The 14331-nt window shown below is 62.0% G+C and overlaps 1 protein-coding gene across 22 annotated transcripts in view; it reads left to right on the top strand.

The window, feature by feature from the left end:
• Positions 1 to 14331, top strand: part of LOC110516867 (exportin-T-like) — a 60927-nt gene that overhangs the window by 39837 nt on the left and 6759 nt on the right. For all 22 annotated transcript variants that reach the window (XR_005036282.1, XR_005036279.1, XR_005036283.1 and 19 more), the window contains 3 exons: positions 378 to 663; positions 2250 to 2439; positions 2649 to 2765. Coding sequence is in view for 4 of the 22 variants with exons in the window: in XM_036945508.1 (XP_036801403.1) it covers positions 378 to 663; positions 2250 to 2439; positions 2649 to 2765 (593 nt within the window). In the remaining 18 variants the exon portion in view is untranslated. The remainder of the gene's footprint in view (positions 1 to 377; positions 664 to 2249; positions 2440 to 2648; positions 2766 to 14331) is intronic.

Here is a 14331-nt window from a genome sequence, read left to right as displayed (position 1 = left end):
TATTAAAGTCATGTGAATAAATGGTTACTAAGTGATGAGCAGTAATGGCCTTTTATTTAATTCTGTTACAGCATTCAACCCACATAATGCATAAAACATTCACTAGTTATTTATAGAACTGAAACCGAACCCACCTCAAAAAGCACTAATCGCTCAGCACTCTTCTCTCTGGGTTTACAAGTTCTGTTCCTGCTAAAAATACTACATCTCTCCCCTCTCTCTCCCCCTCCCTCTCCTTCCCCCTCTCCCATCTCTGCGCTTCTCTCTCCCCTCCCTCTCTCTCGGTTCCCCCCTCCCTCCCTCTCTCTCTGTTCCCCTCTCTCCTCCCTCCCTCTCTCCCCCCTCCCTCTATGTTCCCCTCTCTCCCCCCCCTCTAGTCGTACCAGTAAGGCGTTCAGCAACAAGCAGACAGTGAAGCAGTGTGGATGTACTGAAGTCTACAGAGACTGTCTGCAGACCTTCCTGCCTGCACTGAGCTGTCCTGTCCAGAGGGGGTCTCTGCGTAGCGCTGTCCGCTCCTTCCTTCATCGCATGATCATCTGTCTCGAAGAAGAGGTCCTGCCCTTCGTCCCGGCGGCATCGGAGCACATGCTGAAGGACTGCGAGGCCAGGGACCTGCAGGAGTTCATACCCCTCATCAGTCAGATCACCGCTAAGTTCAAGGTAACCAGGGGGACCTGCAGGAGTTTATACCCCTCATCAGTCAGATCACCGCTAAGTTCAAGGTAACCAGGGACCTGCAGGAGTTTATACCCCTCATCAGTCAGATCACCGCCAAGTTCAAGGTAACCAGGGACCTGCAGGAGTTCATACCCCTCATCAGTCAGATCACCGCTAAGTTCAAGGTAACCAGGGACCTGCAGGAGTTTATACCCCTCATCAGTCAGATCACCGCCAAGTTCAAGGTAACCAGGGACCTGCAGGAGTTTATACCCCTCATCAGTCAGATCACCGCCAAGTTCAAGGTAACCAGGGACCTGCAGGAGTTTATACCCCTCATCAGTCAGATCACCGCTAAGTTCAAGGTAACCAGGGACCTGCAGGAGTTTATACCCCTCATCAGTCAGATCACCGCTAAGTTCAAGGTAACCAGGGACCTGCTACACAGTTAAAGGACATCTGGGGCTGGTCTCCTGGACTAAGGTAGGATCTCCATGGGAAGGGTTTTAGTCCACGACTAAGATTCATCTGTCCAGGAAACCGGCCCTTACCAAATATCTATGGTAGAGGACTGACTGCTAACAGGCCAGCTAAAAGGGTTAGGTTTAGGGTTAGTCAATGTCCCCATTCCCTGGGGTTTAGGTTTAGGGTTAGGTTTAGGTTTAGGTTTAGGGTTAGGTTTATAGTCAATGTCCCCATTCCCTGGGGTTTAGGGTTAGGTTTAGGGTTAGGTTTATAGTCAATGTCCCCATTCCCTGGACCAGGTGTCTCTCTCCTCTCCAGGACCAGGTGTCTCTGTCTCTCTCCTCTCCAGGACCAGGTGTCTCTGTCTCTCTCCTCTCCAGGACCAGGTGTCTCTGTCTCTCTCCTCTCCAGGACCAGGTGTCTCTGTCTCTCTCCTCTCCAGGACCAGGTGTCTCTGTCTCTCTCCTCTCCAGGACCAGGTGTCTCTGTCTCTCTCCTCTCCAGGACCAGGTGTCTCTGTCTCTCTCCTCTCCAGGACCAGGTGTCTCTGTCTCTCTCCTCTCCAGGACCAGGTGTCTCTGTCTCTCTCTTCTCCAGGACCAGGTGTCTCTGTCTCTCTCTTCTCCAGGACCAGGTGTCTCTGTCTCTCTCCTCTCCAGGACCAGGTGTCTCTGTCTCTCTCCTCTCCAGGACCAGGTGTCTCCTTTCCTGCAGCAGGTGTTCATGTCTCTGGTCCTCTCTGTCTCTCTCCTCTCCAGGACCAGGTGTCTCTGTTCCTACAGCAGGTGTTCATGCCTCTGGTCCTCTCTGTCTCTCTCCTCTCCAGGACCAGGTGTTCATGTCTCTGGTCCTCTCTGTCTCTCTCCTCTCCAGGACCAGGTGTCTCCTTTCCTGCAGCAGGTGTTCATGCCTCTGGTCCTCTCTGTCTCTCTCCTCTCCAGGACCAGGTGTCTCTGTTCCTACAGCAGGTGTTCATGCCTCTGGTCCTCTCTGTCTCTCTCCTCTCCAGGACCAGGTGTTCATGTCTCTGGTCCTCTCTGTCTCTCTCCTCTCCAGGACCAGGTGTCTCCTTTCCTGCAGCAGGTGTTCATGCCTCTGGTCCTCTCTGTCTCTCTCCTCTCCAGGACCAGGTGTCTCCTTTCCTGCAGCAGGTGTTCATGCCTCTGGTCCTGGCCATCTTTGAGGTGTTGTGTCGACCTGCTGAGGACAACGACCAGGCAGCAGCTCTGGAGAAACAAATGTTACGTAGAAGCTACTTCACCTTCATACAGACCATAACCTCCAGCGGGATGAACGAAGTCCTGGCCAACCAGGGTGAGCTGCTGCTTAGTGTGTACTGTGGTTCTCCAGGGTTCTGCTACCCAGGTGTTGAGAACATTAAGTGGGTTCTAAGTGTGTGTGGTTCCTCAGCTATAAATGTTTGTTGCGTGGTTCTCCAGGGTTTTAAGTGTGTGTGTGGTTCCTCAGCTATAAATGTTTGTTGCATGGTTCTCCAGGGTTCTAAGTGTGTGGTTCCTCCTCAGGTGTTGAGAACGTAGAGCGGGTTCTGTTCACCATCATCCAGGGAGCTGTCGACTTCCCCGACCCCATCGCCCAGAAGACCTGCTTCATCATCTTGTCCAAGCTGGTGGAACTCTGGGGTGAGAACCACCCTCCCTCCGTATCCAATCACCGTCCCTCCCTCCGTATCCAATCACCGTCCCTCCCTCCGTATCCAATCACCGTCCCTCCGTATCCAACCACCCTCCCTCCGTATCCAACCGCCGTCCCTCCCTCCGTATCCAACCGCCGTCCCTCCCTCCGTATCCAACCGCCGTCCCTCCCTCCGTATCCAACCGCCGTCCCTCCCTCCGTATCCAACCGCCGTCCCTCCCTCCGTATCCAACCGCCGTCCCTCCCTCCGTATCCAACCGCCGTCCCTCCCTCCGTATCCAACCGCCGTCCCTCCCTCCGTATCCAACCGCCGTCCCTCCCTCCGTATCCAACCGCCGTCCCTCCCTCCGTATCCAACCGCCGTCCCTCCCTCCGTATCCAACCGCCGCCCCTCCCTCCGTATCCAACCGCCGCCCCTCCCTCCGTATCCAACCACCGTATCCAACCACCGTCCCTCCCTCCGTATCCAACCACCGTCCCTCCCTCCGTATCCAACCACCCTCCCTCCGTATCCAACCACCCTCCCTCCGTATCCAACCACCCTCCCTCCGTATCCAACCACCCTCCCTCCGTATCCAACCACCCTCCCTCCGTATCCAACCACCCTCCCTCCGTATCCAACCACCCTCCCTCCGTATCCAACCACCCTCCCTCCGTATCAACCACCCTCCCTCCGTATCCAACCACCCTCCCTCCGTATCCAACCACCCTCCCTCCGTATCCAACCACCGTCCCTCCCTCCGTATCCAACCACCGTCCCTCCCTCCGTATCCAACCACCCTCCCTCCCTCCGTATCCAACCACCCTCCCTCCCTCCGTATCCAACCACCCTCCCTCCCTCCGTATCCAACCAACCACCCTCCCTCCGTATCCAACCAACCACCCTCCCTCCGTATCCAACCACCGTCCCTCCCTCCGTATCCAACCACCGTCCCTCCCTCCGTATCCAACCACCGTCCCTCCCTCCGTATCCAACCACCGTCCCTCCCTCCGTATCCAACCACTGTCCCTCCCTCCGTATCCAACCACCCTCCCTCCCTCCGTATCCAACCACCCTCCCTCCCTCCGTATCCAACCACCCTCCCTCCCTCCGTATCCAACCACCCTCCGTCCGTATCCAACCACCCTCTGTCCGTATCCAACCACCCTCCCTGCGTATCCAACCACCCTCCCTGCGTATCCAACCACCCTCCCTCCGTATCCAACCACCCTCCCTCCGTATCCAACCACCCTCCCTCCGTATCCAACCACCCTCCCTCCGTATCCAACCACCCTCCCTCCGTATCCAACCACCCTCCCTCCGTAGCCAAACACCCTCCCTCCGTATCCAAACACCGTCCCTCCCTCCCTCCGTATCCAACCACCGTCCGTCCCTCCCTCCGTATCCAACCACCGTCCCTCCCTCCGTATCCAACCACCGTCCCTCCCTCCCTCCGTATCCAACCACCGTCCGTCCCTCCCTCCGTATCCAACCACCCTCCCTCCCTCCGTATCCAACCACCCTCCCTCCCTCCGTATCCAACCACCGTCCCTCCCTCCGTATCCAACCACCCTCCCTCCCTCCGTATCCAACCACCCTCCCTCCCTCCGTATCCAACCACCCTCCCTCCGTATCCAACGTCCCTCCCTCCGTATCCAACCACCGTCCCTCCCTCCGTATCCAACCACCGTCCCTCCCTCCGTATCCAACCACCGTCCCTCCCTCCGTATCCAACCACCCTCCCTCCCTCCGTATCCAACCACCCTCCCTCCCTCCGTATCCAACCACCCTCCGTCCCTCCGTATCCAACCACCCTCCCTCCCTCCGTATCCAACCACCCTCCCTCCGTATCCAACCACCCTCTGTCCGTATCCAACCACCCTCCGTCCGTATCCAACCACCCTCCCTCCGTATCCAACCACCCTCCCTCCGTATCCAACCACCCTCCCTCCGTATCCAACCACCCTCCCTCCGTAGCCAAACACCCTCCCTCCGTATCCAACCACCGTCCCTCCCTCCCTCCGTATCCAACCACCGTCCGTCCCTCCCTCCGTATCCAACCACCGTCCCTCCCTCCGTATCCAACCACCGTCCCTCCCTCCCTCCGTATCCAACCACCGTCCGTCCCTCCCTCCGTATCCAACCACCGTCCCTCCCTCCGTATCCAACCACCGTCCGTCCCTCCCTCCTTATCCAACCACCGTCCGTCCCTCCCTCCGTATCCAACCACCGTCCCTCCCTCCCTCCCTCCGTATCCAACCACCGTCCCTCCCTCCCTCCCTCCGTATCCAACCACCGTCCCACCCTCCCTCCGTATCCAACCACCGTCCCTCCCTCCCTCCCTCTGTATCCAACCACCGTGCCTCCCTCCCTCCGTATCCAACCACCGTCCCTCCCTCCCTCCGTATCCAACCACCGTCCCTCCCTCCCTCCGTATCCAACCACCGCCCCTCCCTCCCTCCGTATCCAACCACCGCCCCTCCCTCCCTCCGTATCCAACCACCGCCCCTCCCTCCCTCCGTATCCAACCACCGCCCCTCCCTCCCTCCGTATCCAACCACCGCCCCTCCCTCCCTCCGTATCCAACCACCGCCCCTCCCTCCCTCCGTATCCAACCACCGCCCCTCCCTCCCTCCGTATCCAACCACCGCCCCTCCCTCCCTCCGTATCCAACCACCGTCCCTCCCTCCCTCCGTATCCAACCACCGCCCCTCCCTCCCTCTGTATCCAACCACCGTCCCTCCCTCCCTCCCTCCGTATCCAACCACCCTCCCTCCCTCCCTCCCTCCGTATCCAACCACCGTCCCTCCCTCCCTCCGTATCCAACCACCGTCCCACCCTCCCTCCGTATCCAACCACCGTCCCTCCCTCCCTCCCTCTGTATCCAACCACCGCCCCTCCCTCCCTCCGTATCCAACTACCGTCCCTCCCTCCCTCCGTATCCAACCACCGTCCTTCCCTCCCTCCGTATCCAACCACCGTCCCTCCGTATCCAACCACCGTCCCTCCGTATCCAACCACCGTCCCTCCGTATCCAACCACCGTCCCTCCGTATCCAACCACTGTCCCTCCGTATCCAACCACCCTCCCTCCGTATCCAACCACCCTCCCTCCGTATCCAACCACCCTCCCTCCGTATCCAACCACCCTCCCTCCGTATCCAACCACCCTCCCTCCGTATCCAACCACCCTCCGTCCGTATCCAACCACCCTCCGTCCGTATCCAACCACCCTCTGTCCGTATCCAACCACCCTCTGTCCGTATCCAACCACCCTCTGTCCGTATCCAACCACCCTCTGTCCGTATCCAACCACCCTCCCTCCGTATCCAACCACCCTCCCTCCGTATCCAACCACCCTCCCTCCGTAGCCAAACACCCTCCCTCCGTATCCAACCACCGCCCCTCCCTCCCTCCGTATCCAACCACCGCCCCTCCCTCCCTCCGTATCCAACCACCGCCCCTCCCTCCCTCCGTATCCAACCACCGTCCCTCCCTCCCTCCGTATCCAACCACCGCCCCTCCCTCCCTCTGTATCCAACCACCGTCCCTCCCTCCCTCCCTCCGTATCCAACCACCCTCCCTCCCTCCCTCCCTCCGTATCCAACCACCGTCCCTCCCTCCCTCCGTATCCAACCACCGTCCCACCCTCCCTCCGTATCCAACCACCGTCCCTCCCTCCCTCCCTCTGTATCCAACCACCGCCCCTCCCTCCCTCCGTATCCAACTACCGTCCCTCCCTCCCTCCGTATCCAACCACCGTCCTTCCCTCCCTCCGTATCCAACCACCGTCCCTCCGTATCCAACCACCGTCCCTCCGTATCCAACCACCGTCCCTCCGTATCCAACCACCGTCCCTCCGTATCCAACCACTGTCCCTCCGTATCCAACCACCCTCCCTCCGTATCCAACCACCCTCCCTCCGTATCCAACCACCCTCCCTCCGTATCCAACCACCCTCCCTCCGTATCCAACCACCCTCCCTCCGTATCCAACCACCCTCCGTCCGTATCCAACCACCCTCCGTCCGTATCCAACCACCCTCTGTCCGTATCCAACCACCCTCTGTCCGTATCCAACCACCCTCTGTCCGTATCCAACCACCCTCTGTCCGTATCCAACCACCCTCCCTCCGTATCCAACCACCCTCCCTCCGTATCCAACCACCCTCCCTCCGTAGCCAAACACCCTCCCTCCGTATCCAACCACCGTCCCTCCCTCCCTCCGTATCCAACCACCGTCCGTCCCTCCCTCCGTATCCAACCACCGTCCCTCCCTCCGTATCCAACCACCGTCCGTCCCTCCCTCCGTATCCAACCACCGTCCGTCCCTCCCTCCGTATCCAACCACCGTCCCTCCCTCCGTATCCAACCACCGTCCGTCCCTCCCTCCTTATCCAACCACCGTCCCTCCCTCCCTCCATATCCAACCACCGTCCGTCCCTCCCTCCGTATCCAACCACCGTCCCTCCCTCCCTCCCTCCGTATCCAACCACCGTCCCTCCCTCCCTCCCTCCGTATCCAACCACCGTCCCTCCCTCCCTCCCTCCGTATCCAACCACCGTCCCTCCCTCCCTCCGTATCCAACCACCCTCCCTCCCTCCCTCCGTATCCAACCACCGCCCCTCCCTCCCTCCGTATCCAACCACCGCCCCTCCCTCCCTCCGTATCCAACCACCGCCCCTCCCTCCCTCCGTATCCAACCACCGTCCCTCCCTCCCTCCCTCCGTATCCAACCACCGTCCCTCCCTCCCTCCCTCCGTATCCAACCACCGTCCCTCCCTCCCTCCGTATCCAACCACCGTCCCACCCTCCCTCCGTATCCAACCACCGTCCCTCCCTCCCTCCCTCTGTATCCAACCACCGCCCCTCCCTCCCTCCGTATCCAACCACCGTCCCTCCCTCCGTATCCAACCACCGTGCCTCCCTCCCTCCGTATCCAACCACCGTCCCTCCCTCCCTCCGTATCCAACCACCGTCCCTCCCTCCCTCCGTATCCAACCACCGCCCCTCCCTCCCTCCGTATCCAACCACCGCCCCTCCCTCCCTCCGTATCCAACCACCGCCCCTCCCTCCCTCCGTATCCAACCACCGCCCCTCCCTCCCTCCGTATCCAACCACCGTCCCTCCCTCCGTATCCAACCACCGCCCCTCCCTCCCTCCGTATCCAACCACCGTCCCTCCCTCCGTATCCAACCACCGCCCCTCCCTCCCTCTGTATCCAACCACCCTCCCTCCCTCTTTCCGTATCCAACCACCGTCCCTCCCTCCCTCCCTCCGTATCCAACTACCGTCCCTCCCTCCCTCCGTATCCAACCACCGTCCTTCCCTCCCTCCGTATCCAACCACCGTCCCTCCGTATCCAACCACCGTCCCTCCGTATCCAACCACCGTCCCTCCGTATCCAACCACCGTCCCTCCGTATCCAACCACCGTCCCTCCGTATCCAACCACCGTCCCTCCGTATCCAACCACCCTCCCTCCGTATCCAACCACCCTCCCTCCGTATCCAACCACCCTCCCTCCGTATCCAACCACCCTCCCTCCCTCCGTATCCAACCACCCTCCCTCCCTCCGTATCCAACCACCCTCCCTCCGTATCCAACCACCCTCCCTCCCTCCGTATCCAACCACCCTCCCTCCGTATCCAACCACCCTCCCTCCGTATCCAACCACCGTCCCTCCCTCCGTATCCAACCACCGTCCCTCCCTCCGTATCCAACCACCATCCCTCCCTCCGTATCCAACCACCCTCCCTCCCTCCGTATCCAACCACCCTCCCTCCCTCCGTATCCAACCACCCTCCCTCCCTCCGTATCCAACCACCCTCCGTCCGTATCCAACCACCCTCTGTCCGTATCCAACCACCCTCCCTGCGTATCCAACCACCCTCCCTCCGTATCCAACCACCCTCCCTCCGTATCCAACCACCCTCCCTCCGTATCCAACCACCCTCCCTCCGTAGCCAAACACCCTCCCTCCGTATCCAACCACCGTCCCTCCCTCCCTCCGTATCCAACCACCGTCCCTCCCTCCCTCCGTATCCAACCACCGTCCGTCCCTCCCTCCGTATCCAACCACCGTCCCTCCCTCCGTATCCAACCACCGTCCCTCCCTCCCTCCGTATCCAACCACCGTCCGTCCCTCCCTCCGTATCCAACCACCCTCCCTCCCTCCGTATCCAACCACCCTCCCTCCCTCCGTATCCAACCACCGTCCCTCCCTCCGTATCCAACCACCCTCCCTCCCTCCGTATCCAACCACCCTCCCTCCCTCCGTATCCAACCACCCTCCCTCCGTATCCAACGTCCCTCCCTCCGTATCCAACCACCGTCCCTCCCTCCGTATCCAACCACCGTCCCTCCCTCCGTATCCAACCACCGTCCCTCCCTCCGTATCCAACCACCGTCCCTCCCTCCGTATCCAACCACCCTCCCTCCCTCCGTATCCAACCACCCTCCCTCCCTCCGTATCCAACCACCCTCCGTCCCTCCGTATCCAACCACCCTCCGTCCCTCCGTATCCAACCACCCTCCCTCCCTCCGTATCCAACCACCCTCTGTCCGTATCCAACCACCCTCTGTCCGTATCCAACCACCCTCCCTCCGTATCCAACCACCCTCCCTCCGTATCCAACCACCCTCCCTCCGTATCCAACCACCCTCCCTCCGTATCCAACCACCCTCCCTCCGTAGCCAAACACCCTCCCTCCGTATCCAACCACCGTCCCTCCCTCCCTCCGTATCCAACCACCGTCCGTCCCTCCCTCCGTATCCAACCACCGTCCCTCCCTCCGTATCCAACCACCGTCCCTCCCTCCCTCCGTATCCAACCACCGTCCGTCCCTCCCTCCGTATCCAACCACCGTCCGTCCCTCCCTCCGTATCCAACCACCGTCCGTCCCTCCCTCCTTATCCAACCACCGTCCGTCCCTCCCTCCGTATCCAACCACCGTCCCTCCCTCCCTCCCTCCGTATCCAACCACCGTCCCTCCCTCCCTCCCTCCGTATCCAACCACCGTCCCACCCTCCCTCCGTATCCAACCACCGTCCCTCCCTCCCTCCCTCTGTATCCAACCACCGTGCCTCCCTCCCTCCGTATCCAACCACCGTCCCTCCCTCCCTCCGTATCCAACCACCGTCCCTCCCTCCCTCCGTATCCAACCACCGCCCCTCCCTCCCTCCGTATCCAACCACCGCCCCTCCCTCCCTCCGTATCCAACCACCGCCCCTCCCTCCCTCCGTATCCAACCACCGCCCCTCCCTCCCTCCGTATCCAACCACCGCCCCTCCCTCCCTCCGTATCCAACCACCGCCCCTCCCTCCCTCCGTATCCAACCACCGCCCCTCCCTCCCTCCGTATCCAACCACCGTCCCTCCCTCCCTCCGTATCCAACCACCGTCCCTCCCTCCGTATCCAACCACCGTCCCTCCCTCCCTCCGTATCCAACCACCGCCCCTCCCTCCCTCTGTATCCAACCACCGTCCCTCCCTCCCTCCCTCCCTCCGTATCCAACCACCCTCCCTCCCTCCCTCCCTCCGTATCCAACCACCGTCCCACCCTCCCTCCGTATCCAACCACCGTCCCTCCCTCCCTCCCTCTGTATCCAACCACCGCCCCTCCCTCCCTCCGTATCCAACTACCGTCCCTCCCTCCCTCCGTATCCAACCACCGTCCTTCCCTCCCTCCGTATCCAACCACCGTCCCTCCGTATCCAACCACCGTCCCTCCGTATCCAACCACCGTCCCTCCGTATCCAACCACCGTCCCTCCGTATCCAACCACTGTCCCTCCGTATCCAACCACCCTCCCTCCGTATCCAACCACCCTCCCTCCGTATCCAACCACCCTCCCTCCGTATCCAACCACCCTCCGTCCGTATCCAACCACCCTCCGTCCGTATCCAACCACCCTCTGTCCGTATCCAACCACCCTCTGTCCGTATCCAACCACCCTCTGTCCGTATCCAACCACCCTCCCTCCGTATCCAACCACCCTCCCTCCGTATCCAACCACCCTCCCTCCGTAGCCAAACACCCTCCCTCCGTATCCAACCACCGTCCCTCCCTCCCTCCGTATCCAACCACCGTCCGTCCCTCCCTCCGTATCCAACCACCGTCCCTCCCTCCGTATCCAACCACCGTCCCTCCCTCCCTCCGTATCCAACCACCGTCCGTCCCTCCCTCCGTATCCAACCACCGTCCCTCCCTCCGTATCCAACCACCGTCCGTCCCTCCCTCCTTATCCAACCACCGTCCCTCCCTCCCTCCATATCCAACCACCGTCCGTCCCTCCCTCCGTATCCAACCACCGTCCCTCCCTCCCTCCCTCCGTATCCAACCACCGTCCCTCCCTCCCTCCCTCCGTATCCAACCACCGTCCCTCCCTCCCTCCGTATCCAACCACCGTCCCTCCCTCCCTCCGTATCCAACCACCCTCCCTCCCTCCCTCCGTATCCAACCACCGCCCCTCCCTCCCTCCGTATCCAACCACCGCCCCTCCCTCCCTCCGTATCCAACCACCGTCCCTCCCTCCCTCCCTCCGTATCCAACCACCGTCCCTCCCTCCCTCCCTCCATATCCAACCACCGTCCCTCCCTCCCTCCGTATCCAACCACCGTCCCACCCTCCCTCCGTATCCAACCACCGTCCCTCCCTCCCTCCCTCCGTATCCAACCACCGCCCCTCCCTCCGTCCGTATCCAACCACCCTCCGTCCGTATCCAACCACCCTCTGTCCGTATCCAACCACCCTCTGTCCGTATCCAACCACCCTCTGTCCGTATCCAACCACCCTCCCTCCGTATCCAACCACCCTCCCTCCGTATCCAACCACCCTCCCTCCGTAGCCAAACACCCTCCCTCCGTATCCAACCACCGTCCCTCCCTCCCTCCGTATCCAACCACCGTCCGTCCCTCCCTCCGTATCCAACCACCGTCCCTCCCTCCGTATCCAACCACCGTCCCTCCCTCCCTCCGTATCCAACCACCGTCCGTCCCTCCCTCCGTATCCAACCACCGTCCCTCCCTCCGTATCCAACCACCGTCCGTCCCTCCCTCCTTATCCAACCACCGTCCCTCCCTCCCTCCGTATCCAACCACCGTCCGTCCCTCCCTCCGTATCCAACCACCGTCCCTCCCTCCCTCCCTCCGTATCCAACCACCGTCCCTCCCTCCCTCCCTCCGTATCCAACCACCGTCCCTCCCTCCCTCCCTCCGTATCCAACCACCGTCCCTCCCTCCCTCCGTATCCAACCACCCTCCCTCCCTCCCTCCGTATCCAACCACCGCCCCTCCCTCCCTCCGTATCCAACCACCGCCCCTCCCTCCCTCCGTATCCAACCACCGTCCCTCCCTCCCTCCCTCCGTATCCAACCACCGTCCCTCCCTCCCTCCCTCCGTATCCAACCACCGTCCCTCCCTCCCTCCATATCCAACCACCGTCCCTCCCTCCCTCCGTATCCAACCACCGTCCCACCCTCCCTCCGTATCCAACCACCGTCCCTCCCTCCCTCCCTCTGTATCCAACCACCGCCCCTCCCTCCCTCCGTATCCAACCACCGTCCCTCCCTCCGTATCCAACCACCGTGCCTCCCTCCCTCCGTATCCAACCACCGTCCCTCCCTCCCTCCGTATCCAACCACCGTCCCTCCCTCCCTCCGTATCCAACCACCGCCCCTCCCTCCCTCCGTATCCAACCACCGCCCCTCCCTCCCTCCGTATCCAACCACCGCCCCTCCCTCCCTCCGTATCCAACCACCGCCCCTCCCTCCCTCCGTATCCAACCACCGCCCCTCCCTCCCTCCGTATCCAACCACCGTCCCTCCCTCCGTATCCAACCACCGCCCCTCCCTCCCTCCGTATCCAACCACCGTCCCTCCCTCCGTATCCAACCACCGCCCCTCCCTCCCTCTGTATCCAACCACCGTCCCTCCCTCCCTCCCTCCGTATCCAACCACCGTCCCTCCCTCCCTCCCTCCGTATCCAACCACCGTCCCTCCCTCCCTCCGTATCCAACCACCGTCCCACCCTCCCTCTGTATCCAACCACCGCCCCTCCCTCCCTCCGTATCCAACTACCGTCCCTCCCTCCCTCCGTATCCAACCACCGTCCTTCCCTCCCTCCGTATCCAACCACCGTCCCTCCGTATCCAACCACCGTCCCTCCGTATCCAACCACCGTCCCTCCGTATCCAACCACCGTCCCTCCGTATCCAACCACCGTCCCTCCGTATCCAACCACCGTCCCTCCGTATCCAACCACCCTCCCTCCGTATCCAACCACCCTCCCTCCGTATCCAACCACCCTCCCTCCGTATCCAACCACCCTCCCTCCGTATCCAACCACTCCCCCTCCGTATCCAACCACCCCCTCTCCGTATCCAACCACCGTCCCTCCCTCCGTATCCAACCACCGTCCCGCCCTCCGTATCCAACCACCCTCCCTCCCTCCGTATCCAACCACCCTCCCTCCCTCCCTCCGTATCCAACCACCCTCCCTCCCTCCCTCCGTATCCAACCAACCTCCCTCCCTCCCTCTGTATCCAACCACCCTCCCTCCCTCCGTATCCAACCACCCTCCCTCCCTCCCTCCCTCCGTATCCAACCACTCCCCCTCCGTATCCAACCACCCCCTCTCCGTATCCAACCACCGTCCCTCCCTCCGTATCCAACCACCGTCCCGCCCTCCGTATCCAACCACCCTCCCTCCCTCCGTATCCAACCACCCTCCCTCCCTCCCTCCGTATCCAACCACCCTCCCTCCCTCCCTCCGTATCCAACCTCCCTCCCTCCCTCCGTATCCAACCTCCCTCCTTCCCTCTGTATCCAACCACCCTCCCTCCGTATCCAACCACCCTCCCTCCGTATCCTACCACCGTCCCTCCCTCCGTATCCAACCACCCTCCCTCCCTCCGTATCCAACCACCCTCCCTCCTTCCGTATCCAACCACCCTCCCTCCCTCCCTCCGTATCCAACCACCCTCCCTCCCTCCCTCCGTATCCAACCACCCTCCCTCCCTCCCTCCGTATCCAACCACCCTCCCTCCCTCCCTCCGTATCCAACCACCCTCCCTCCCTCCCTCCGTATCCAGCCACCCTCCCTCCCTCCGTATCCAACCACCCTCCCTCCCTCCGTATCCAACCACCCTCCCTCCCTCCGTATCCAAACACCCTCCCTCCCTCCGTATCCAACCACCCTCCCTCCCTCCCTCCCTCCGTATCCAACCACCGTCCCTCCCTCCCTCCGTATCCAACCACCGTCCCTCCCTCCCTCCGTAATCAACCACCCACCCTCCCTCCGTATCCAACCAACGTCCCTCCCTCCGTATCCAACCACCCTCCCTCCCTCCGTATCCAACAACCCACCCTCCCTCCGTATCCAACCACCGTCCCTCCCTCCGTATCCAACCACGTCAATCCCTCCGTATCCAACCACCGTCCCTCCCTCCATATCCAACACCCGTCCCTCCCTCCCTCCCTCCGAATCCAACCACCGTCCCTCCCTCCCTCCGTATCCAACCACCATCCCTCCCTCCCTCAGTATCCAACCAAACCACCGTCCCTCCCTCCCTCCGTA

The sequence above is a fragment of the Oncorhynchus mykiss genome, chromosome 15 (assembly GCF_013265735.2).
Source record: "Oncorhynchus mykiss isolate Arlee chromosome 15, USDA_OmykA_1.1, whole genome shotgun sequence".
In the NCBI taxonomy this organism is placed as follows: Eukaryota; Metazoa; Chordata; class Actinopteri; order Salmoniformes; family Salmonidae; genus Oncorhynchus; species Oncorhynchus mykiss.
The sequence above is the reverse complement of the archived record's forward strand: the minus strand, read 5'-3'. Positions and strand labels throughout refer to the sequence as shown.